This window comes from Pempheris klunzingeri, chromosome 18 (genome assembly GCF_042242105.1).
Source record: "Pempheris klunzingeri isolate RE-2024b chromosome 18, fPemKlu1.hap1, whole genome shotgun sequence".
Lineage (NCBI taxonomy): Eukaryota > Metazoa > Chordata > Actinopteri > Acropomatiformes > Pempheridae > Pempheris > Pempheris klunzingeri.
This window is the reverse complement of record NC_092029.1, coordinates 7,800,746-7,828,358: the sequence shown is the minus strand read 5'-3', so window position 1 is coordinate 7,828,358 and position 27,613 is coordinate 7,800,746. Positions and strand designations below refer to the sequence as shown.

The window sequence follows — 27,613 nt, the reverse complement described above, 5'->3', positions numbered from 1 at the left end:
TTTTGACTCTAAAAACTCTCCCTTTCTGTGTTGCTGTTTGTTTCCTCTCCAGATCTCAGAGTGCCAAGTGGTGAATGCCATTAACACCTTAAGTGTCATCATCACACACCATTGAGGAGCACACCTTGTCATATTTCACCTGCCATCTCCCATCTCCTTGCAACGTCACTAAGAAGCGCCACCTACTCTCCTGTTGACCCCTGTTGCTATGGAGAATCTCAGTGAGCTCCAGAACCCCTTGTTGGACAAAAACAGTAAGCACATGGTTAACGGTTATGGGGGCGACTTCCCTAATAACCAGTACCAGGAAAACATTATTAATTATTTTGCTGGAGGTGGAGGTGGAGGTGGAGGTGAGGGAGGAGGAGGAGGAGGAAAGGTGAATGGCAACATGGTGAGTGGAGGTGGTTACAATACCAATGGTAAAATGAAATCGCAGCAGCTTTTGGACGCCACATCACTGCATCTGGCAGTAGAGGCCTTCTACAGGCCCAACTTCATCCTGTACAAGGAGGACAGTGGCAGCATCAAGGCTAAGGAATACAAAAGCGAGTGCTGTGAGACCACTTTCACAGAGAAGAAGGCAAAGGAGGCGTCCAACACAGCAGGGACGGACACGCCTGGCACAGAGGATCCCCAGGCGAAGCTGCTAGAGGACGGTGAACACATCAAGATCCAGACTGTTTCCTATGAGGTTGAGGAGGAGGAGTATGTGGAGTATGAGGTAAGAAAAAATGCACCAGCAGACTGATAAGATCCGGCGTTTGTTGTATTCAGTGTCAAATTTGATTGTTTTAATGTCTAAGGCTTTAACAACTGTGTTTAATCTATCTAGCAATGGACATTGATTGTTATGTCTACACAGGATTTGGCCGAGGGGTAACATGTGTATGGTGAACAAGAGGGGACCCAAAATAGAACCCAGGGAGACCCCACAAAAGAGGAGAGTTCAGGAAGAGTAGGCATATCCAAGGATTACTGAGAAGGACTTGTAAAATAGATAGAAGATAAACCAATCCAGAGCCACAACACTGATACCAACATACCAACATCTTCAGACGGCTTATTAAGACATTATGGTCCACTGTGTCAAAAGCTGAGCTGTGGTCTGGAGAATTAAGGAATGCATACAGCTGCAAGCAGTAAGTCATTAGTGACCTTGATCAGAGCTGTCTCAGTGCTGTGTAGGGATGGCAAACTAGACAGAATTTTTTTTAAAGATTTGATTGTTGTTCATTAAAGATATCACCTGAGTGGAGACAATTCTTTCTAAAATCTTTGATTTTGAAAAGTTCTTCTTTAAAGGAGTATAAACAGTGGCATGTTTAACATTAGAGGGGAAGATACCAGTGGACAGAGAATAGCTGAAATTTCTGGCAAAACAAGTGAAAAGCAGGAGGATGATTGAGAAAGTGCAACAGTGCATTCCAGGGCTGAAAGAGAGTCCATTGAAATGGAAATATTAAAAGAACACAGGAGTCCACATCAAGCTCTCTCACCTTCAAAGCTGAAGTGCTGCCAAATCCCAACAATTTTATTATATCATTAATTAAGAAATTCTTCACATCTCTGGGGAAGATTCAACATGTTGGCTGAGCAGGGGACCAATCATGGAATTTACCATTCTATAAAGGATTCTGGGATTATTATTATATTTAGCTGTTAGTTCAGAGAAGTAGGTGTTTCCTTCCTTGTGTTTCTTTGATCGTATGCTGATAAGTGAATATTAGCTCTTTTAATGGTGCTCAGCCTTCCTGCTCTTAAAATTCTTAAGTCTTCATTCATCCATGGCAGACAAGAAGGTTTCAGCCTTTTAAATCTTACTGGAGCGCCAGAATCTAAAATACATGTGCAGGAACTGTTAAAAACACTGTTTAGCTCCTCCACTGTGAGGCGATGTTCACATTTATTTAAAGAATGATATTAAGAGATTTTAAGGCAGTTGAGGTTCATTTCTCTTGGGGTCAGGGAGAAACTTAGCAATGATAGAGTTTTTCATCGAAAGGTTCACCTCAGGCTGATATCAGCCAGGCTTGGATACCTGTAGTGTGTAGTGTGTTTGTGTTAAATGACAGAAAGCACAAGCATGCTTGTACGCCTGTGGTGTTTGCACACTTGTATCATCATGATTGGGCTTGACGCCTGGATTAAACTGACATTTTACTAACCACAAATCCCATTTGAGCCAGTGACCTTGGCCTCAATTCCCAACTCTCCCAAATTCATTGTTAGATAATCATAAATCACCCATGCTGGCCTCACCCTGGGATATTAGGTGCTACAACATGACAGCATTAGCCACTGTATTTTCACTCTCAACTGGCACGGCCAATAGCATAAAGCACTACAAAGGATTTAAGGGATTGGACAGGCAGAATAGGGTGTTGAGTTCGACCAGTGTCCTGTAAGACCTAACGGACTGACTGCCACTAGAATTAACCTGGATTGCTGTGATAAACATGTAGCTGCTGAAATGCAATGTGACATGGGTACATATAGCTTGGGGTCTCTAAGATAGACAGTGCATTTTACCTTATGGTAACACAGAACTAAGCAAAAAACATGGGTCTTCACTAAATTCACTCAGAGGAACATATAAGGAAAACACTGATTAGTGATGAGAGGGTTGACTTGATTTGCAAGTTGAAATCCAAAATCCTGCTCCTGTTTGGTGCATGCGTGAAAACTCAGAGAGTTAGAAGTAAAACCTGTTTGCACTGAAAGATTCTCAATCTTTCTCATAGCATAGGAAAAATGACTGTCCTTGGTACAAATGATATTCCAGAGATCATAGAATACCATGCCAAATTACTTTTGATTGTCAGTGTTTGCTGTTAAATCATGGCAACAGACCAATTTATCACTATGTTATTTTTATCAAATTCATGACTGTTGAGACATATCATCAGGCCCACTTCTGCAGCAATTTATTTGTTTGACTGAAAGAGAGCTTGTCAGTCAGTGGTCGTGTGCGGAATGAATGAGAGACACTGACGTGGAGCCATGCCCTGGTCAGTGGGGGGGCATGGTGTAATAATTAAACATCCAGAACCAAGTTGCTAATGAGTCTGATCACCAGTGGGAGGCCAGCGAAATGAGTCTGGTTACTTAAAAGAACCGATCGTCTCATTAAGAACATTGATGTGCAAATGCCAAAGAGCAAGTAAGCTATAATATTTCCTCCATGGTGCCTTTTCCCTCGTAAACTGAGGTGGATGCACACAGAAAGAGGACAACAGATGAGTTAAACACAGTGTAATGGAGGTTCTTCTCAGCTGTTCAGAGGTTAAGCGCACATATTACTATACTGTTCATATTTTTCCACAAGCTTCCTGTTCATAGATGAACAAGCACATACACAAATCTTCTTCAGGCCCCACAGCCAGTTTAGAGCTATAAAGAGGAAAAGACACAGTGGGACTTATTATGTAGCCTCCCAGCAGTAGCCCATTGATACCACAAAGTGCAGGGTGTCTCTACCACTCTTCCCACAGTCTAAACACAATGCAAAGACCTCAGACAATAAACACCCTCCACTGACATGCACATACTTAAACTATTCAGAACTTAACAAGACACCAGTGTACAAGATATATTTATTATGTAACCTGAATGTGAATTTCATGTTTGCAAACACAGAGCAGTTAATATACCAGCCATTTTTATGATTCATTGTTTATCTACTCTTGCATTTTTAAATGATCTTTCCCAAGGGGTTGTGGCAAACACGTTGCAGGCAAAACATAGTTTTGTGGGTTTGTTTGGCAATAATATTAATTAGCTAAAAGGTACCCTATGGAGTTCTTTTAAACAAACAAATGTTATATTTACATATGCATTCGAGTGTATCCTCGAGCACCGTGCAGGATGCATTTCCGTCCTCATAAAACATTTAGAAAGCTGATTTTCTAAGTATTTTAATTTGTGCAATGTTTACATACATGCTTTAAGTCTTTCTTCATTTCCAGCACATTACTATGGCCTGTTTTGCCCACATTCATCAGAATGCATAATAAAAAAAAATATAGGAATCCACTTGTAAAATCATAACTCTATAGCTCTACTAGTGGTCAAAAAATCCACAGGGTACCTTTAAAGGCCTCTGTGAAATTACAGTGAGAACACAACTGCTGAAGAAACCAGTCACCATTGTGTGTAGAGGTACACGTGCTTCGTATCTGTCATGTTTCTATGTTGAGTAACACTGATGATGTCGTTTAAAGAAGAAAATTGAAACAGTAAAACAGAATGGCGAGAAACATTTCTGGAACTACCAACTCCCTTAACTTTACACCTCTTTTGGTTATGAATTAAATAAAGAGATCGTAAGAACTTTATAAAATAATGCAGGATTACCACTCAAAATTCACATGGACCTTTCTGCATTGTGTGAGCAATTATTTTGCCTAATTTAATCTAATTCAGTTCAATATAATTACTCTAATTTACATCAATTGGTTTGTGTGAATGCCAAGGTGTTCATTTGTATTTGTGAATAGTTATTGTGATTGTGTTTAATTAAATGTGGGCCTTTGGTTAACACATATTGCACATTCACCATATAAGTTCATGTGCAGTGTGTTAGATAAATGGGTGCAAAATACTGCATTTATCTCCTGAAAACCTTCACTTGAAAACTCTGGAATCTATTTGAGTTCAGTTTTGCTTCAATTTCTTTTTCTCTTTGTGAGGGAGGCACAAAGAAGAAGAAAGCTTTAGGTATTGCAGGCTTCCTCTGAGGAGGTTTGCACTGAGAGTGTGACAAAGGGATTGAACATGATACCTTCATATACAGGAAATTTTTGGCTATAATCTAAATTGTTCAGTTCTTCATAGTTACACAGCGATTGTCTGTGTCAGTATAGATGGATGGAGGAATATCAGAAAGCGCTCTGTTTGAGCCAACAGTGGCTGTTGCACAGTGTGATTTCTCATATTCTTATTTTGATTATGGGTACAGTGGGTCTTTGATGTGACTTGTTACGACATTATAAAGCAGTCAGCTCAAGAACAATGATACATGGCATGTATCACAAAATGAGCTGTAAAAGAGCCCCTGACTTTTAAAGTAAAAGGAAATCAGTAGTATCCAAAATGGAGGAAGAGAGCGTAGCATAGCTGTGTCATTCCTCAGCTGAAGTATAAACAGCTCAACAAAAATGACATGGTTTACAGGCAATTATGGGACAGGAGCTGATGGTGCAAATATGCACCACCTTTTGAATAAACTGTATGAAACTGGTTTCTAATTGACAGTTAGCTGCCCCAGGCCTGTAGGGTTTGGTGTAACGAATCATATGGGGGCATCTTTCATGAACTGAACTTTTTTTGCACTCCACATCTCAACAATCTCCTCAAAGTTTTAAAATCCCTCTCTATCCTGTCTGTTTCTCTTTATATGCATTGGCTCCTTAGTGAGTTGTATTGATTTAATAAAGGAATCAGTAAAGTGTAATGGCTTTTGCCTGATTCAGCAAGAAAAGAGTTTGTGCCTTCACAAATTATTATTAGTTTTACACCAATCACGTTGCTTAACTGAATCTTGTATGATGTCTAATCCATAATCATCATAATCCTGTAGTGCAGAATGATACAGCCATTGCAAATGCATATTACACAAGCTTTCATCTTTTCAACTTCTCAGTTAGATGAGAAAAAAACAGTGACAATGACAGAAAGCTAATTATCAACTGTATCTATCTTTGAGATTAGCAAATTTTTCGTACTATGAACCAACACACATCCCTCACAGGCTGATACAGCAGTAAATATGCTAATAAAGTACAATATGTAATCTGCTATCCTAGAGTGATTACAGTGATCAGAGTTATTATTGTCAGCTTCGCTAAGACTTGGCTTGAGAAAGGGACAGAAGGATATTTAGTGGTAGAGACTGTCATGGAAGAATGCCACTGCTCACCAGGTGTTACTCACAATACGGGAAGCCATGTGAAATAATACGTTTTAAATCCTCACCAATTCAAAAAAGGTCATTAACTCCAGGCAGTACAAGATGTGCTCGTTTTGCTTGATATTAAAAGCAAAACATGAAAAATGGGAAAGTCCTGCAGCGGAACTTAGAGTTCTGAATTGTATTTTTAAATGGATTTATTAAATACAGCACACATTTAATTACCAAAATGCATGAGTAATTTACAGATAGCCTCTGAGGAAGATCAGTAAAGTAGGGGAGAAATTTCATCAAGGAGATTTAATTGACATTTTCCTTTGTTTTAATGGCCCTACCTGTCAAACATCAAATGCATTCTAAGCAAGGGGAAGTAGTTAGGGGTATTATTTGAGAAATGTGCAATCCTCATATGATTTTAACCTCTCGTTCTCACTTTAGAGTTCAGTAACAGTTGCAGGAAGATAAAACTTTCGTTCAAGCACCAGAAAACATCTAATTATCAATTCTTGGTCAGATTCACGGAAAGTGCTTTTACAAAATGTATTCTCTTTGTCAAGAGCCCTTTCATGGCTTACATCTCCACGTAACAATTCCCTTTATTAGTTCTTTGCTTTATTACTTTTGAATCATAGAAGATTAATCAGTGGATATATCCCAACAGGTAAAACCACTGTTAGACTTCCTCCCCCTACTTTTTCATTAATGTGGATTTATTCTTTTTGAGCGAAACATTGAAAAACAAAAGTGCAGTATGTAAGCAGAACATCTAATAAGCAGAGGGTCCATGATAAACAGCACTAGCCCTGCCGAAGTGCCCCTTAGCAAGGCACAGAGTCCCTCTCAGCAGCATGGTCGCAGTATCGCACTTTGCCAAACCCATGTAGAGATTAAAGCAAAGAGATTTTTGCCTTTTGAGGCAGAGAAGCTTAACACAGAGCTAAAGTCTGTCCATGTCAGAGGCCTTTGTGCCAGACGGCCAAGAAAATCTCATCTGTCTCCTTTTATCAGTTGCAGCCTTAAGAGGTGTACATTGACCACTGGAGGTCTGTCAAGCAGACCCCCCTCTGTCTCTGCCTCTCTCCTAGTCTCTCTGCTCTCTGGCAGGTGACATCATCCCCACACTCAGCAAGCTACATGTGAAAAAGCTTCTCTATTTTAGCTTTCATGCACACCCCGAAAACTATGGGGTATGGATGACATGATGTATGTCACTTCCCCTCTGCAATCACTGCTTTTGGTTTCCAATACAGCAGATCACCCAAGAGGAGCGAACTTGTATTTATATTTAGGCTGTCTAAAGATTTCTCAAGCATGAAACAGTGATCGATGCTGTGAGTGCCCCCCCTTTGGATGTTATCAGACCATGAAATGGCCCGCTATCAGTCGTTATCAGTACCATTAGCATGCTTCAGACAGGGCAAACTGCACCTACCAGTAGGCAGGAAGGTGCATTGTCCTCTATTTTTATCAACACGTCCAGAGCAACAGCCATAACATTATCGGACATTTGTCATCATCAACAATAATATACATGTGGTTGAAGTTGTGAAATGGTCAAAATTTGGTGATGTTTAGGCACCAAAACTATGTAGTAAGATTTTAAAAATGTCGTGGTTTTGGTTAAGATAATGGTAATTACTTCGTAGAAACTATAAAAGAAGGAAGTGAAGTCGCATTAATTAACTCAAAGGTTCTCTGTACAATATCTCAGCATCTCAGACTAAAAAAATGTGCGCCAAGCCTGAGCCAACTGGGAGGTACAGTAGGGTCATTCTACCTCATATCCTGCTCCTGATGACAAGTGATAATGGCCATTTAACGGGCTGATAACACTCAAACCCTCTGTCAATGCTGCAAATTACCAGTGGTTAACAGATAGCACTTATGAGACATGGACAAATTACTGCTGTACATTATACTCATTCAGTTAGCAGACAACAGAAGCAGATTGACAATAGCGAAACTATGCGCATTGCTGCACAGTGGAAGAGAGATCGTGGAAAGAAGGAGGAGATGGAACTGACAGCTTGTTTGTCCAAACTGAAAAAAACATTTTTTCATATGACCTGATTATACAGGTGTGACAGTGTTTTCAGGTTCATATGCCTTAGCTGGACATTGATTCTGTCACACTTTCCTGGCTGAGGAGAGGCAGCATACTGTCGCTCCTTGCTAAATAATTATAAACTGGGAGGCTGATCACTGTGGAGCTGTGGGTCTGGGAGTGACAGGAGTTGCATCAGCTAGATCCTCTGTATTTTACATGTGGACACACCTGGCAAAGTTAGCACATCTAACAACTGAGTTTAGTTACTGGAAGAAAGAGGTGGTTTAGTAAGACAGTGAGGCTGAGGTCAAGGCAGTAGTTTAAACCACTCATCCTTGTGAATAGTGGTGGTTGCCTCAGATTGATGTGCTAACTGGGGTTAATGAACCAGCAGGAATAGATTTACCTTGATCTTAACCAGAGCCCATTGCAGCACCTCTTCCTCGGTAGTCTTGGGTTTACGGGTGATGCTATGAACGCCTTAATAATGCAAGAGTCCCAAAGTTCCATTTGAAATGACACATTTATTGATTCCTTGGGAAGGGAAATGTGCATCAGGAAAACAGAAGAGTATGAGCATTCATTCAACTGTAATTCACCACAACTAGATACTTGAACCAACCTTAATATGCTTCCTCTTCAAAATGCCCAGATGTGCTGTTTCTCTAAGGTAACTAATGGGAGGAAATGGCCATTAATAGTCTAAGACTGGGTTTGATATAATGAAGGTTTCAAGGATCATAACTTAAAGAACAATGCTCCCCAGCTGACGTCACTCTGGATATCTTTGATCTTACAATCATACATTAGTCTATTAAAATGTTCATATATTTCCTCCTGCATTAAAACACTTGAACTAGGGATAAGATCTGCCATTTGTCTACCATCTGTTGCACCATCTCCAGTGCATGAAATTTGCATTTATCAGTACATTTCATAGTCACATAATGATTCGAACATGTGGTGATTCTGCCCCGGTGCAACATTTCAATAAAAATTGGCCTCTTCTCAGCTTTTCCGACTGAACCTTTTTTTCCAGCACAGCCAATGGAGAGCTAAAATCATGGGCGTGGGTGTGAAATCAATAGAGAGATCAGTTTTAAAATAAACACATTTCCAACTGCCCTCTGCCTCATCTCTGCAGCGTTTTAGATCAGACCAGGTTTGATCTGAAGGGTTATCCATTCCCACTAAATCTGAGGGGACATGAGCGCTCATGTCTTCATTAAATCTAAAATGTAGTCATGCTGCAGTTCAGTGCACACATATTGTTCCTTTCCTGAAGGGTCCAACACCCAATATGAGCCTGTGTCATATATTCCAGTGAAATCTTTTCAGAGATATCCCATTTCTCATTTAGCAGTAAATGACAAACTGATCTCTTGGATCATTTCAATTCAGCAATAAGCGAGTCTGTCCAATGTATTTTAAAGCTTGGTCTCCTCTGCTAACTGGAGATATTTATCCCATGGTTTGGCATGTCTCTCCGAGCTATAGAAATTATAAGCTGCACTTTGCAAATGCAGCAAGTAGAAATAAGTCCCTTATCCTCTTTTCCAGATCCCACAAATCACATGGTTGTACATGGGGTGACTAGAACAAAATCTAATTAAAATTAATAAACAAGCACAAAGACATACCATTCATTAAAAAAAAGAAATTATCATAAGAAGAATTCCAGCATTTAACTTGTACATTATACTGTTTGTCCCATACTGTGATGTCGCCATCAGCTGAATTGTTATCATACATCTCAAACACTTTTGTTTTAGTTGAAACATCTCTGAAAACTGTTGAGCTCAACAAGGTAGCAGACCCGAGTGCAGACACAGACAAGGAGGTTTATTACAGGGATAGAAAGGTGCGGGGAATGGTGAGGAGTTTGAGATGGAACTGGGGAAAAGAGGGCTGAAGAGGGCAGAAGTAAGCAGGTGAGGGGGTGGGTGTCCCAATATGAGAGCTGGCTAGGCAGGCAGACGTGCAGGCAGGCCAGAGTGAGTGATCACAACAACATAGAAAGTATAGGGTTAGAAGTAAGGCAAGCAAACACAAGGAGTGACTCTGACATGCACAATAACAGAGCGAGCACTACTGCTGGGATTGAGACAATGATCTGGCGATGAGGGAATGAGGAGCTGAGGGAGATAAGCTGCAGGGCTGGTGAGTTGATTGATAGCAGGTGTGTGGCTTGAAGCAGGTGAATGGGTGGAACAGCAAACTGGAGCGGGGAGAGTGGAAGGAACAGCACGCCCTCAACATGGACACATGCACACACATACACACACACACACACAAAAACAGTGAGAACATATGGGGGAGACAGGAGACACAAGCGAAAAGGGAAAACTAAAGACAGAAATGACCAGAGGAACAGCTGTGGCCATGGCATACTGTAGATGTTGGATCATTTTGTCATTAAGATCTGAAGGTATATGCCGGTCTGTCGTACAGGTGTATTTATCAGTTATATGTGTAATTGTGATTTTCTGTTGCTATGTGCATAATACACACATCCAGGGATGTGAAAGATGGATATCAGTAGTGTGAAATATCTGGTGCCGTGTATTTATTGTGGACTGTCCCTCTTTTAAATAAACCAATAAAAGAAAATCATGTTTGAAATGTCAAGGATTTTACAAAAATTGCCTTGGTGAGAATTCCACATAAAATTACATCTTATTCCTAGAATTTGCATTTCTGTTTGGTGGAGGACAAGCAGCAAAAGTTTTCATTTTCCAAAATGCTTCTTGAAAATCAAATTCTTTAAAATGTCAATCTGCCTGTGACTAAAGTAAAGTAAAGTAACATGCAGGTTTGACAATTTGAATCTCATGGTTCAACCAGTGAACAAAGACACCTAGAGAGAGAGATTCAGACCCTGGCTCCTTTTTCGCCTTGTGGATTCTCAGGTTATTAATCATGATTAGAATTACTCATGAAAGTGAAGAAATAATCATTAAGGATGGATTACCCTCCTAAACCTCTGTTTGCTTTAAAATTATGTACTTAACATGCTATGAGCATTATGCAGGGAGCTGATGAACATGATGCACAATGTGCCATTAGAATGACCATCATTCATCACTCTCACCCTTGAAGGGACGATCTCAAAGAACTCCACAAGCTTTCACAGTTGTGAAACTGTTGATGGATTTGTGTCACAATTACAGTGATTGGTAGAGAGTGATTGGCTGTCTGCTCTCTCCCGTCTACACCATCAATTCCTAGACTGATATACAGCATCAGTGGGCCCCATTCCCCATTAAATGCAAGTGAATACAGACGTTTGTAGAAGTGAGCAGGGTATTCAGTAATTAAATATTCACAATTTGAAAGTTTAGCATATTTCACCGCTCTTCGCTCAGCATACTGTAACTTCAGTGTGAAGCTTCTACTTTGAGGTGTTAATACGCTGTAGAACATTCATTTCATCGTAGTTTTTACATATAGTGTAAGACAAAGGTGGAAAGTCATCCGACTCTGAGAAATAATTAGTTCCATAATTTTTGTATTGCAAAAACAACAACACATGAGGCCTGTGGTATACTCAGTCAGGACTAGTTTTTATGATGTGTGTTGATGGGGTTTTAAGTCAACTATGACAGAGAGGGGGAGAGGGGATATAATTTAAATATGGGTATATCAGTGCACATTTTCAGTCAGTCTCTTGTGGTCTTGTGTTCATAGTGTTACACTCAGTTGTTCTCATAAAAAGTGACAGAAATAGCGCCAAAAATGTGGGGGGGGGAGGGGTAGAGAGAGAATTTCAAACCCTGGCTCCTTTTCTCACCACCACACAGCTGGCCCCCTGTTCTGACATTGGAAAAGTATTGAGGGAGTGGGTTTCTGAAGCTATTCAACTCCCGATAAGCACTTCTGACAGATTATACTGGTCCCTTCAGATTTCACTGGACTCATGTTTTATTTGCAGAATTAAGGCCCAGTCTGTTGCCCCACAGAATCACCACAATACAACAAACCTAGGTACAATCCAGTCTAGATCATGGTTTATTTAACATTGTTCATTACAAATATCTCAAAGTGTTAAGAGGAGGGGCTCTTGTTTTGCTTTAGATACAAGAAATAATCTGTCAAATACAATCAGTCAACAGTAACAGTTTAATTACAATACTTCTAACGTGAAATGTTAAAATTGTAGATAAAAGTAAGCTTTTAATCGCAGGGTTTTTGAGAGCCCTGTCCAGACTGGGGCGATGGCTACTTCCCCTCAAACTAACCCAGTTTGGAGAAAGATGGAAAAATCATCCCCCCCTTTTACACCATTCTTCATACTGTAGGTTTAACTTGGTCACTAGAGGCACGTAATTGCAATTTTAGATTTACAAATGACAAGGGTACAAAAGAGACTTGTAAGAAATAACACTGTGATGCACTTTTATATGTCCTATAAAGAGCTTTTGTGCTCCAAGATGTACAACTCCTCTTTGTTCCACCCAGCTTGGTTGTTTCAATTTCTCACTGAATTGGGACACAGCTTACACATAAGGAAGCGCTGCCCCACATTGAAAACTACACACTTTGGATTAAATGGAATTCTGGGATATGTGTTATAAAAAGACAATGTGGCCACAGTAGCCGCTAGTCACAATATAGTGTTATGAAACCCACTTATAAATTAATTTATATGCAGGATTTAGAGTTGCTGTATAGAATTTGTAATTCTATAATAATTCTATAATACTATAATATATAAAAAATAATTGTGTTTTTCTGGTTAAAACTAAAAGCCTTTTAGATATTTAATATATTATCATTATATGAGCATAGGTTATGAATTTGTAATGTAAAATTGAATGCCAAATGACTGGTCTGGATGACTGGTAAACAGTTCAATTAAAGGAAATGATACGTGTGACGTGGTTTTATAAGTCAATTTAGAGAAAAAGAAATTAAAGAATCAACTTTTGTTTTTGAGGAGGTCTTGAAAAAGAAATAAAATAGCACAGTATTGTCTCTCTGCCAAACTTCACTGGCGCTTCATTAATCCTCGCCTGAATGGCAGCTCAGAGTATTAAAAAGTGAATAATGAGAAAGATGCTTCTGTAATGCAATGAGTTTTGAGTAATATCAACCCTTCAGGGATGATTACATGTTAAAAATCTGAGTTTTTTGGAGGTGATAGACATGTTATGATTGTCCACCAGTCTGTTGGATTTAGATGGATTTAGATTTCTTATTCAAAAACAGACTAGAGGGAGATAAGGCTCTTTTTGCGATGTTCGTATAATGGGTTAGTAGATAGAATACCTCTGGGCTTTTAAGTCTTGTATCCACTCTGTCGCTGTTCATTCTTCTGGCAGGTCTCTTTCTCATTGGGTATGAATGTCTAATAGCACCTTGTCATATCCCATATTAAACGGCTATAGGCACAGGCTAATCGATTACCCACTAAATTATTGATGCTAGCCACTTCACTCTAATGCAGCTGGAATCTCAGTCAGAGTGGCACTCAGCATGGAGGAAGGTGTTGGTTTGGGTTGTATTGTAGCTGAAATTTGGATCTGTTTGGATCAGGTTATTGTAGTGAGGAAGGATGATTACATTAAAGCTGTTTATACATTTCTGTGCATTTGCTAAATGCAACTAGTATGATTTATTTGTTTGTGTAAGATAACTATAATTCATACTATATTGTTTTATCTTTTAATAATGCATATTTTTTACCTTTTTGGGGTATTCTTATGGCTTTATGAGAGATACACAGTAGGGAGGTGTTAGGAAATGATTGGACAGAGAAAGGTGTGGAGTGTCATGCAAGAGAAGCCCCTGGCTGGACCCAAACCAGACGATTGCTATTCATGGTCAACACCTTGAACCTCTGCGCTGTAAGGGCATCTGAACAGCAGTTTTACTATTAGCAATACACAAGAGGTTTTGTAGTGTCATAGGACAAGAAGGTATTGTTATTTTTGTCAGACTTAATTACTTCTATCTTTGCTGCACAACACGGTTTTTGCTTGTGTATTTCCACCTGTTTACAGAGCGCGGTGTGAATACTAAGCGTGATGTGTAGTGCTTCTCTGTTTTAGCCTCATTACACCGTCCTAACACACCTGTCAACAAGAGGCCACTCGGGCAATGAAAAGAAAAAATAACAAATACTCACCATTAATTCCAGACAGTGTAGTACATCCCCTCCTGACAACCGTAATACATGTTGAGAGGACTGCATCATGACGAGGCTCTTATCATTGTGATCACACTCTGTGACTGAGTGTCCCTCTGAGGTTCCTGAGTGTGGTGGACCTCATATGGCTGATGACCCCAGGCACTGTGTAAATAGCAAGGTCTTATTAACCATATGGTAAAGCTTGTATTTCTTTCTCCTTTGCTAGCACACAGCCTAATAAATGACAAACCCTTAGGACAACGCCCTAGACACATGTGGGGTCATGGGCTCCTGCCACGGAATAACTTAACATGACCACCTGGAGCATGGATATAGACCGAGTTATGTTGCTCTGATGCCGTGTTAGGATGCGGAGACTGCGACTTAATGTTGTCTTGGCTCGAACTGCCTCATAACAGACGGGGAGTCAAGGCAACCTGCATACGACTCTAATGCAGAGCGAACATGCACTGTTTTGTAGAAATGTAATTACGTGACTTGAGTATCAAAAAGGCCCAGATCCTAAAGATTCTGTCTGCTGCTTTTTCAGACAGCATGTTTCCACATGGACATACCTGTTCAGTATCAGGATCGTAAATGTACTGAAAATGTCATTTTGAGCTGTATTGCATCTTTAATGGCATTTGCTCATTAACTTTGCTTATGCATTCAGCCAAGTAATTGAATTTCCTTTAGTTGTAAACTAGTTTTTTTCTGTATCCAGACCTCTATACTTCACTTTTGTGAACCGCACAGTAAAGCAATTAATTTATTTTATCGCAACTGCTGGCTTTTGCTTTATAAAATGGTTGAAAAGACAACATTAATTTCTGTGCGTCCTTTAATTTGATTCTATATGGTCAGTGTCTTTTAATTTGTGATGTGTTTGAGGTGTGTAGTTTTATTTTTCATCTCCTTTACATTCAAGTAAGCAGTTGCATTGCTCAGATCCAAAAGCCGTCCTTTTTCCAGCATGTGTAGTTGTTATGGGCTCAGTGATTATATTTGATGTATTATACTGTATTGCATGGCAATAGGAAATGATATATTCATTTTTTCCCCTCAAGGCCTGTGGCATCTAATTTAAGAAGTCAGCTCTCACAACATGAAGCTGTATTCATAAGCATATCAAAGACACATGTATAAAGCAGACTGTTTGATTTTGATGTATCCTGAAGGACAATGAGCTTCAGACATATTTTTATTATTGCTTCATTTGAAGGGGAACAGAACAAGTATGATGACAGATGCTGAGACTAGGCAGGGTTCTCCTACTAAAACATCCAAAATATGCCGTTGAAATGTAGCAAATATAGTATTCCAGTGCTTTTACTGTGGTCTAACCAGATTCACTGCTTTTTGTGAACATGTTGACTATGTGTTCTGTGCACAAATATATTTATATATTTTGCAGTCGTGAGTAAATCATGAGCAGGGATCAACTCTGTAGTGCTTAGTTTGAATTTGTAGACATGTTAGCACCTCACACATGAAAAGAAAATCAAATAACTGACAACCTGTTCATATGATTACTTGCCTTCACGCAGGAGTACAAGACATTCACTTGACATAAAATCAGGACAAGAAAATAAATGTATAAAAACAAATCTCCAGCAAGAATGACAAGCAGGGGGTACAAAAGTGGACAGGGGCACCTGTCCTGTATGCTGTAGAGGGAAGTTGGCAACAAATAAATGACACAGACCCTCTTCTTGGTTATTCTGTCATGGCAGAGTGGTGAAACCATCCATTAGCTCTTCATTACCTGTCAGCCTGTTGCTTCATGTTGACAGGATTTACGCCCCACAAGACATATCTCTGCAGAGCTAGCAGCACCAGCATGCATAGTCATTAGGAGTCTCTGGTATAAAAGAGGTGGTGAACGACAGCGCGCACACACACACACATTAAAAGTCAGGTAGAAATTTTGTAAACAAAATTCTGTTTAATTTGAATCAAACACAGCTTTCTAGTAAACCTAAAGCCCGACAGTGATGGAATGGTTTTGTAACCTTTAACTTTAGAGTGAGATTTGAATTAACTGATGACGTATATTCGAGGAAAAATAAAAGATAATGGCATGAACACACTAGAATAATTGCTCCACAAGACAGCTTTGCAGAGGGATTGGTGGCCTGCTTTGAGCAGTTTTGGATCTCCTGCAACCATCCGAAAGGTTTATGATTAATGACCATCTCATGCATCCCGACAGGTCTGCATGCAGCTCACTGTACATGCAGGTACAGTCGACCTCATTGTTAGCTTGTTTGACTGACTTCCTCTGCTTCTTTAAGTTTTCTCTCTTCTCTGGTAACCTGGTAAGCCAACAGCCAGGATCCCTGGATGATGTGTGTTTTCATTCTCCAAACAGCCAGAAGGCTGTGCAGATATTGTCAGTAAGCTCGGAGGCACGGAGCAGAGCAGGGCTGGCTCTGCAGAGATTGCACCATAGCGCTTGCTTAAGGCCATGAAGGCAGAATGACATTATGCAGAATGTAGGCTGCATTATGCTCATGAGTTATGACCTTTTCCCCTCAGTGCTGCTTTATGAAGAGGACGAAAATATATCGATCATCTCGGCAGGGGTCTGTGTTCACAGCTTTTAACAGATTCTTAAGTAGAGCTTGAAAATTTAGAAAGGTTTTGATTGCTAAGTCTCTTTTGGAGTGTAATAGATTTTGACATTTTGTCTTTCAAAAGTCTATTTTGGAATTAAATCATTGCTGTGTTACCCCTACTATTAGTGGGCAGGACCCCCACACATTTCAAACACCCAACCACTAATCCCCACCATCAATCAGACAACATGACTGTAAGGGCGGCAGGTTATTAAAACTAATTGAATACTGTGTCACCCATCAAGTCAAATGCATTTCCTCACTTCTCTCACCTGTTACAGTGATTGAACCTTTATTACAAAGCAACCACCACTCTATACTTGGAATAAAACACACATACAAATCAAATGTTTTTCTGTTAGTCTGTTGTGACCATTTTCATTCAAATCATCCATTCACAAAATGTATAAAGTGGACCCTAATATAATTATTTTTAATAGTACTTTTTCTAAAATATGTAGAAATATAGTAATATAGTTTTAAATTTAACATGACAAGTGTATCATTCAAAATTCAGCAAGCTCAGGATGTCTTGGTGGGGTTAGGGTACTGACCATGAGCTGCAGCATCCCATTTAATTCCAGCTGGGAGCCCCTGTTGCATGTCATTTTCCTTCCCTTTCTCCTTCATTTCCTTACACCTCATTACTGTCAACTCTGTAATACATGAAAAAACCCAAAAGAAAAAAACCCATACAGCCACTGAGAACATTTTAAGCAAAGGGAGTTATGAGCCTAATGCAGGTCAGGTAAAAATGTCTTTTACAGCAACAACCACACTCAGAAAAACCAACATCTCTAGCATCGATGTGGGCAACCCCAGTCCAGGCCTGAGGCCAACACACCACAGGGTGGGCTGCATCTGTGCTGGAAGACTCAAAACTCTGTAAAGAGTGGTTTTATGTCTACCTTGAAAAGATCAAGCCATGGACGAGGAGGACACATTGTAATCGTAGTGTTTGAAATAAAAGTCCAAATTCATGGCTCACCAAAACCACAAAAACACATGCAGGGATTAAGAGTTATAAAACCCCCCTGAAAATACTTACAAAAATAAGGATTATGCAGTGGCACAATGTCAGATGGCTCCATGAAAATGAAGGAAAAGCATTTCCTTTGTCAGATTACCATTTTAAATGTGATGATTTGACTTTGAGAGCAAGTCAATTCTCCACGTCTCCATGTTTTGTGTGACCGTCTCCTCATCTCTGATTGAAATATTCAACTGAATATTAAACGCCATTTCTTTGACACAACAGTATAGTGTTAGCCTTCAATTCTTTCATTTATTTTTCATGTTCCTCCCTCATACAGGATCATCCCTCAAACAGGATGATGTGTGAAGGATGCAGCTTAATGGCTCATATAGAAACTGTGGCCTCAATCTGTAATTTCTTTTCATTACGGACACTGTGGAAAATAAATCTCTATTCTTGGTCTTGCTTTTGTTGTCTGTGTGTGTTGGTTGGGGGGGGGGGGCACTGTGTGTATGTATTAAAAGCTGGTTGGTCAATGTGGTAATGAAAAAACAACTGTAAAATTGTAATACACATTGATATTTTCTGGTGTGGATCAGGACTGAGAATAACTCCCTAACAGTATGCAGATGTATGAACGTCTATTCTCTTTTGCTGAAAGGCATTTCAGTTCCATGTGAGGAATGTTGTGTGGAGCGTGAAATAGTTTCATAAAGCTTGAGGGAAGAGGTGTGTTTGATTCATCACTGCTTCACATCTAAAATGAAGTGTACTTTCAACCGTAGCTTTTTTTTATGCCATCTGTTGTTTAGATGCCAAAATGTAGGAATCTGCATATCTCAAAACTAATGAGAAACTAATGGGCCATCACGAAAAGTCCATGAGTACGAGCTGTGACATTATGTGAAAGCAAATGATCCTGTGTGCAGCGACGCGTCTATGTTTTGTTTCCCATTACACAAATGTCTTTTTCTTTCCAATGAATGCAGAATCTTTCTGTACCCGGTCAACTTTAAAATCACCTCTACCTGTACAGAGGTTGTTGTATTGCACAAGCTAAGCTAAGCTAAACAAAGAGAAACAAATTGACTGCTGGCTGTTGTCTTACATTTACCATATAGATACGAGAGAGATATCAATCTTCTCATCTGCTCTTGGCAAGAAAGCTTTTTCCAGAGTGTCAAATTGTACAAATGAATGTAATAGTTGAGTGCATCCACCAGCTTGTTTACTGCTATGTTTGTTTACTGCTATGCACCATAGTTTGTCACTCATAATTTGTAACATTTGCCCCTGTACAGGTCATGTAATGGGTGTGTTTTTTGACCTAAGTTGCTGTTCTCTATGCAGACAGACTGCTCCAGTGACAGTGAGAGCGAGGACAATTTCATCGTCGTCCCACCACGAGACCACCTGGGCCTGGCCATCTTCTCCATGCTCTGCTGTTTCTGGCCTCTGGGGATCGCAGCATTTTACTTCTCACAGGGGGTGAGGACGCACACAGGCACACAAATGCCTATAAACACATGCATGCAGACCACACAACTCCAAAGTTGTGATATATAGCATCTGTTTGTTGAGGTCTAGCATAAAACGGGTGCATCTTTGCACACACACACATTTTCATTAATTTGTCGACATGCTAACACCAAGCTTGCATAGCTACTGTATGTATGACTCACCACCAAAAGATTAAATGCTATCACATAAAAAAGTCCTGACAGCTGGCTCTCTTACTGCCAACGCAAGGCCACTTTGTACTGAGCTACCTATCAATAACTCAAGGCCAATCTGTAATGCCTGCTTGATGCTCTGTAAACAGGCTGAAAGGCGCCTTTAGGAGGAGTATGTAAATCACTTTCAAGGTGCTATCCATAAACTTCAAGAAACGAGGTGTTCAAAATACTTGAGCTAGCCTTTGAACTAGTGCCGGTTGCATGAGGACTGAAGAACCCATTTACAGGTGTGCTATAAAACGTGATGAGCTTTCAGACATGTTAAACAACCTTATTTGAGCTGCAGTTTGGAAAGCAGAATTTAAGTTTGCGAGAAATGCATGAAAACACATAAAGAACACTGTTCATTTGTCAAGAATTTTGTTTGAGTATGTCTAAAAAGCAGCTGTTTTTCTGGGTTTATTTATCTTTATGGGTTTCATGTACAAATGTACTGTTTTTGAATGTCAAAGAATTAACCTTATGAAAACGGACCAACCACATCAACGTAGCTTGTTGTCTCGCTAACTAATGTTCCAAAGCCTTGCCAGATATATTTACTTTAATTTAAAAATGAAGCCACATTACTATGAACAGCAGTTGCTTCCAAAGACTGGGGGGTTTTGGAGTGCAGTCTGTCAAGGTATGGCAAGGCAACAATGCTTGTTTTGATGCTTTTGTCAATATGTTCTTAGCTGAAGACATTGGCAAACTGCACGTAATGGTTGTCGAACTGATTCCAAGTGCAACTCATTCTGCCTTTCAGTTCTATAAGAAAGATCTCCAATGATGGTGTGTCAGTCAAACAATGAGCAAGGGGATTACTATTTGTCTTTCCACTAATCAATGCTGTCTCTCTTATGTGCAACATGAAAAGGCAAAAAAATGCTAGAAGACCATCAAAAGCACACACACACGTATGCTTAAAAGCACATACAAACGCGTTAAAGAAAGCTTGTCAGTAAATTGTTCTGCCTTTGACAATAAATTCTTATCAAAAGCTCTAGCATTTAGCTGTCTTATCCGTGGGTGCGAGTGGTGAGAGGCAGATTAAGGTAGTCAGTGAATTATCTTGTCAGGAGCTAATTTGATTCTTCCAGGGTAATTATGGGGAAGTGATGGCTGTGTTTAGGGATGGATGGCTTTTCTGCCAATCTCCCCCCTTTAAAAAGTGCCATCCAGAAAAGCTGTCAGGAAAAGATATGGTGGGAGTCTAGGATCGCTTCATTTTATGGCTCAATAACCCACTTCACTGGTCTTCATTTCATTCAATCGTTCAGGGAGCCTCCTAACTAAATGAATTAATTCTGTAGGAGTTATCGTGAGGATATTGTACATTTTTAGCACAACTCTGTCTGGAATTTGAATATCTGTGCGACCCTCCGTGTCTGTCTGCACTGTCACAATACAATGACTAACGATTTGGTGAGATCTGAATCTGTTTGTCATTTGTTTTACGGTATGAAAAAAAAATATGTCTGCTAAGCTAAAGGTAGCATATGAGGTAGCCACAGCTAGCCTTAGCTAAAGCTCATTTTACCTACCTGTGCTCTTCAAGCTAACAATACATTTTTATCTGATATGTTAGTAATTTAGTTTGTTATATCACATAAGGCAGTCGCTAAATCCATTCATAATGGAGGAAAAAGTAACTCCAGTTGAACTAGTTCTGCTACAGGTAATGAGCCTGACACACTTTAGCTCTTTGCTCCAGTCACATTATTCTGACTTTGTGCTTGGGAGCTTTTAAAGTTTATTTCAAAATAGTTACCATAACTGCTTGCAGTGCTATGCCATTGTTCTGATGGCCTGTTATTCCAAATCCCCACTAGTGTTATGTGACAACGCACTGGTTAAGGTTTAGTTAGGTTTAGGCACGAAAATTACTTGGTTAGGTTTCAGGAAACATCATGGTTTGCGTTAAAGAAATTACTTTAAGTTTAGGGTAGCTTCGCCATCATGGTGACAATACTTAACATGTGGTTAAGACTTTGGAATAATCTGTATCAGGAAAAAATCTATTGGGATTTCAGAATAACGGTGCCGTTGGAACAATGGGCCATCCTCCTACTTGTGTTTTAGTCACATCAGATAAATGGCCACATAAAAGTTAGTGTGCTTTATAACAAGTGAAAGCAGATACAAACAAATATATAAGTTAGCTCCTTTCAGAATGCTTGAATTGATTCTATTTACATTAATATTGGATATTATTTAGATGTACTTGCAAGCGATGGTGGCTCAGAATTATAAATTGAAATGATGTGAACACAGCATCTAACAGCATCATGGGATTCATGAATGGATGCTGTTAAGATGCCTTTAAATCACATTAGACTATTACATTAGATGAGTTCAGTAATACTAAGTGCAACTAGATTTTTTGAGGTTGTGTGTAATTTTTGGGCAGTTTGCATAGAAAAACAAGGTAATAATACTTATCGGTACAGTTAGGCTATCTAGCCTCAAAACCTCTAACCCTTTTTTGTCAACCTCACGTTTATAACTGCTGTATGCTTTCGTAGGGTAATGTAAACAGACGCATAATGGGATTAAATAAAGACAGTACAGTGAGCCGAGAAGAAATGATAGCCAATCAGTTTCGTAACTCTCTCCAAAGACATTTACAAACAAACATGTTAGCAGCTGTAATAGAGTCTGTGGACGGCAGATCAATAGTGTTTTCGTCCCACTGGAAGGTCAGGCCTAGTTTAACAGAGAAATGCGCTGCATGGCTCCCTTAACGAACGCACACACACATAGACAGACATGCATTCATCTCCTGCTTTAAATTGCTTATATCCTTGTTTTGAAGGCTACATATTTAATTCTATGTAATGTCTTTATGGTAAATAGTGCTTTACAGTTTTCAGATTCAGCGTTAACCGCCCACACACACACACAACCGATAATGACTAAAACACCATGAATGTCTGGGGGAAATTAGCTTAGAGCATTTGATTGGGAAGCGGAATTGAGTTTCAATTATTGCCACTAATAGGGTGAGTGTTTTGTTTGGAGATGCTGATAAATGTTTCTCCCAGCTCTGAGACATCTGTGCTGGAAAGTGCAGAGTTGAGGAGCCGCAGCAATTCCTTTCACGATTATGCAAATAAGACTCCCCTGAAGTTATGTTACAGCATACAAGTCATCATAATGGATGAAAATGAATGAGCTAATTATTGTGAAACTGTTTGTGTATTTGCATGTGTGGCGGTGTGGGGGAGGTCGCGAGACAGACACAGTGAGAGGGAGAGATTTGGAGCTTCATGTGTTGTTTTTTTGGAGGAGAAAACCTGTTAAGGGTGCTAAATTGACTTCCGAGCGTGCATTGCAATATAAGTCTTTATGCAGCTAAGTCTGAGATGTTATCTTTGTTTCTATGACACCACATTTCAATCATTTGGTCAAGGTTGTGGAGATAAAGCCTTAATGCTCCTAACCATTTTTCTCTCAAGGGGATTCAAGGAAAAATCCTCACACTGACATATACAGTGTGTTATACCCAGAGAGGAGAGCAGAAGCACACACACACTCAACCTACACTCATCTGTTTTATCCCCATTATAGCATCATTATATTTAGTCATGTTCCTCAGACAGAGCCACAACGTGATTTGATTTAATTATTTGTTTTAGGTGGAGAAAAAGACTGATAAATCAGTTATAGTATTTAACAAATGCTTCACTGGAGAAATGAAATCACAACCATGTGCCCTTCAAATCAGTTTACTGCCAGTGACGGAGAGAATTAAACTGTCCGCTGTCACGTTATGACACTTTTGAGGATTTCCTCTTCCTGAAAACCTTTGCTGGCAGCTGTAATGCATCCTCAAAAGGACATTGTGCTCGGTCTCGTTTTGAAAGCAAACTTAAACCTAATTCCCCATAAGGCCTCTGTAACGGTGCTTTTGTTTCAATAATTACCGTATTGACATGGAAGCTAAAGGCTCTGCTTTGAATACATGTCCTTTTTCTAGATTCTGCTTCCTGACCTTTAGAGGCACTTGTCTGAAGAGACTTTCTCTCTGCCTCTTATCTGGCTGTCTTTGTCCTGGCATTGTCTTCAAAATCCTTCTTGACGCTAACGAAACACATGGTACGCACTGGAAAGACGGCATTTGTAGTTTTTTTTTCAGCAGTGACATCCATCACTGATGAATAGTAAACTGAGCTTTTCATATTTATTATTTATCTTTCATTCTTTAGATAAAGGTGTTGAGGAGAAACAATTCAACCGAAGAAATCATTGTGTCTATAACGCATTCAAGACAGGCTTAGACCCATTGTTGTGCTGGAGCTGCCTACTTAAATTATTCTAATAACCAGTCAAGTAATACAGGATAAAGTTTTACAAACCTAATCTTGTTTCTGTAAGTGTCTCAAAAGTCTCCCTGCCCTGAAGACAACCATGACATGCAACATTGTAATCAAGAACTTGCCTGTCGTTCCACTACAACAAACATGTCAAACCACTTGAAATCATCACTTGAGTAATGAGTAACCATCATACAGACATGCTTCCTAAATGAAAGGTGTTTATCCTTTCTGCGTTTGCTTTGCATTATTCTGCAGTGATACGTGTGCCATCTCTGTCTTATTATTCTAGCATTATAGGGAAATGCTTAACGCATCACACTTTGTGTCAAATGTAATTTGCATCTGTCTTGCTTAATTGACTTGCTTAGAAAGTGCAGACGGAACGATTCAGAATGGTGAGCTAAATGGGGAATAGTAGAGTCTAGATTTTAAGTAGTTAAGGAGTTCACTGTCTGGGGCTGTCTCTCTGTCTCTGGCCCTGTTTGCATGACTGTAGTGCAAATGGGCAGAAGCTATGAATAATACAGTATTTTTCAGAGTTCTCAGTACAATGAAGACGAAAAGTAGAAAAAATATACTAACACTAATAATGCATATATAAACATACTTAATATATTTTTCAAATTCGCTTCTTAATACTTTAACATCAGTCTGTTCAGTTTTTTAGTGGCCTATCTGAGTCACAATCACAATGTCAAATGGGTAATATCCTTCAGTCCATCTGGAAAATGCCAATGTGGCCCAGTTGGAGGTTTCAGTCCAGAGTGTGTTACATTTACCTCAGGCTCTCTCTTCAGTTAGCTATGCAGAGTACACCTAAAAGGAAAAGAAGCACGGGGCCAGGTACCTGAACCAGCTGGCTCCTCTGAATGAGGAAAAGCGGTGGCTCGATTCCAAAGTCCTCCCAGATTTCTGAGCGTCTCCTTCTGTTGTGATGAGTAAAGTGAGGCGCCCTGCAAAGAAACCTCATTCGAGCCACTCTTATCCACAGCCTGAGAGCTTGTCCGCAAACTTGAAGGTCAAAACAAGGATTTATGTAGAATCTTTTGTATTTAGTTTTCTATTCACTGCCACTGTCATACAATATCTGCATCACTGCAGAAGCTGCATCTGACTAGCAGCCACAATCCCTCTTAACCTCAGTCGAGAATTAAAGGCACAATGTCAGACGTAACGTGAATGGGACAGGTCTTCATAAGGGATGACCGTGGTCTCAGAGTTGGAGGAAGCGACCCCGTAATGAGCTTCATCACATTCACACACATCAGCTCCATTAACCATCTATTGTGATAAATTCAAGGTCATTTCACACTTCGCATGCTACACTTCTAACTGTGCAGGCATACATACAGCACAATAATGTGACCAAAACATTATTTCATAGGTATAATTGATTATGGCTGTGATTGAGCAACATGCTGAACTGATTACACCAGCCAATCTCATCAACTATACAAAAAATGTATAGGTTAATATATGACACATTTGCAGTCAAATAGAGCACAAATTAGCTCAAGGGAAGACAATGCACATAGAAAATCCAAAAGCCAACACAAAGTCCAAATTATGCCACTATAACACTTGCTACTGCTGTCTGTGGGTTTCATATCTGCGTCACTGCTGACCCCTATTCAGCTATATGAATGAAAACAACAAATCAAAATAGACGTCTTTCTCCTTCCTCCATTTCCCTCCTGGCAAGCAGGTCAATTGAAATAGTAAGATAGCCAGAGGATTCCTAGCACAAGTGACAGTGTAAACACATAACCAACGGGCAGATATACAAGACAAACCATCATTCAACCACTATTCATAGTTGTATTTTTGTATGTATTCATATCAGTTATCCAGATAGTTTACAGATAGTTACATAGCTCTGGACAACTAATGTGATTACCTAACTAGGCCCCACTCATTAACAGGGATTCCTGTTAATGCTGTATTTAACTTAATAGCATTACATAATATTAATAGTAGTACATGAGAAATAGGCTGCTAAATATGGAGCTTGCATTTTTAGACATATTCAATATTATATATTTATGGTATTTATATAAGTTTTGAATCATTTGCTATTCACGAATACTAACATTGTTTTAAGTGACACACAATTAACAAAGCTAGTTTTAGATCCAAAGACTCTAGATGCAAAGACTGAATACTAGTTTAGTTGTCATCAATAAACCAGTGAAATATTGCACCAGATATTTGACTGATTGATCAAACAAGGACATAAGCAATTAATTAATTGATTATAAACTCCGATATGCTCTAATAAGCATTAAGGGAGCTCTTCCTGATTTAGTGCTGATTGTTATTCAGCGTACTGATTAATTCTTGTGTTGAGAAAGCGAGTGCAGGTGCGGCTCAGTGCCTTTTTGAAGCACCGACCATTTCTAATAAGAGAGTCATCAGAGGAGGGGGATAGCAGGGCAAATGGCCACTAACATAATGAGCCGAGAAGGAAAAACAAAGTGCCTCTGGTCTTGTTGACGAGCCTAACACTGTTATTGTGTAGATGAGGTTTTTAGATCAGATGGCTCACATGATTAAAAACAACAGATTGTTTTGTTTTTGCAGTTTTTTTTAATTGAGGCAAAACAATTGCAAATGCAGACAGACTCATGTCAGAGGGCAAAATAAATTACTTACCATTTCAAGGCTGCTACTTTGACTGAAACATAAGCCTGTAATGTTTATTGTCTTTGACCGGCTGCTGTTTAACAAGAAATATATGCACAGAGGATCTATATGTGCCTATAGCATTGCTCTGTAACCTTAATACATGGTAACTGGGTCATCCTAATGGGGGTTGGTGCCTCGGAAAATAAGTATAAAAAGCTTCATGCAACATAGCAATGTGGACACATGAAGAACCTGCTTTTAATGACCTACATAGGCATTAAAAGTTTTAGCTTTCACCTTTTAGCATAGCTTGTTGCTGAATTCCTTTTCAAAATGTTGTTTTCCAAATAGGAAAGGAAAGGTGTCATTTTATAGCTTCATCACCGCTGGCTTTTGTTGATTTTGTCATTTAATGAGAAATTATGATGAATCTGCTTTTCTTACGTGCCATTTATCATTCAGTGCTAGCAGCCGATATCAGCGCAACCTCTAGTATTTGACATTTTCACACTAATTGCCATTTCCTAGTCTTGCCATGCATGATGAGCTCTCCAGGGTTATACTGAACCACTCGGTCAATGAGCCCATCCTCCACTTGCATTCCCCTTTTTTCCACCATTGCGCCAAAGAAATAGATCCCATAATTATGGTTCTTTTGAAAAATGGGTCACATCTTTCTCTTGAGGCCCCACCAAACTGTATTTGACTTTCTTCTTCTCTTGCATTTTCTCATCTCCAGACCACCAAGGCAGTCAACAAAGGTGACTTCCCACTGGCCAACATCGCCTCTCGGCGGGCTCTTTTCCTCGCTGCCCTGTCCATCACTATAGGCACCGGTGTGTATGTGGGGGTGGTGGTAGCTCTCATTGCCTACCTTTCTAAACCAGGACACATATAGCAGCAACGCCTTCCCTCCACACGCCTCTGGGGAGCCCAGGAGGAGAACACCATCCCCTCTTGGGAACAGCATTGCTCCTGCAGACTTTGAGGAAGGTTTGCGTGGATGTAAAGTTTTTCCTTCTACCTTCCTTTCTTTCCAAATTTCTCTCCCTACAGGCCCTCTGTCTGCCAAGATTAGCCACAGCGACTGGAGAGAGGTCAAGCTGGAGGGTGTGAAGAGGGGGAATTGGGGACTGACAAAGTTTTTTTTTTGTTGATGCAAGGAAAGGGTTTGAGTAATGGAAGTTTTCTATGTTCGAGTCAAGTTTGCTTACCGTTGACTTAAACCCTTGTTGGCTTTATCTTCTTTTGGCTGGATTTTTAACTTTCAAG

The 27,613-nt window shown here is 39.7% G+C and overlaps 1 protein-coding gene across 1 annotated transcript; it reads left to right on the top strand.

Annotated features, from left to right (window-relative positions):
• Positions 1-208: 208 nt before the first annotated feature.
• On the top strand, positions 209-27,239 carry syndig1l (synapse differentiation inducing 1-like). Its single transcript, XM_070849745.1, has 3 exons — positions 209-724; positions 19,033-19,170; positions 27,081-27,239. Exons 1-3 carry the CDS (start codon positions 209-211, stop codon positions 27,237-27,239), a joined length of 813 nt encoding a protein of 270 aa, XP_070705846.1.
• The last annotated feature ends 374 nt before the right edge of the window (positions 27,240-27,613 follow it).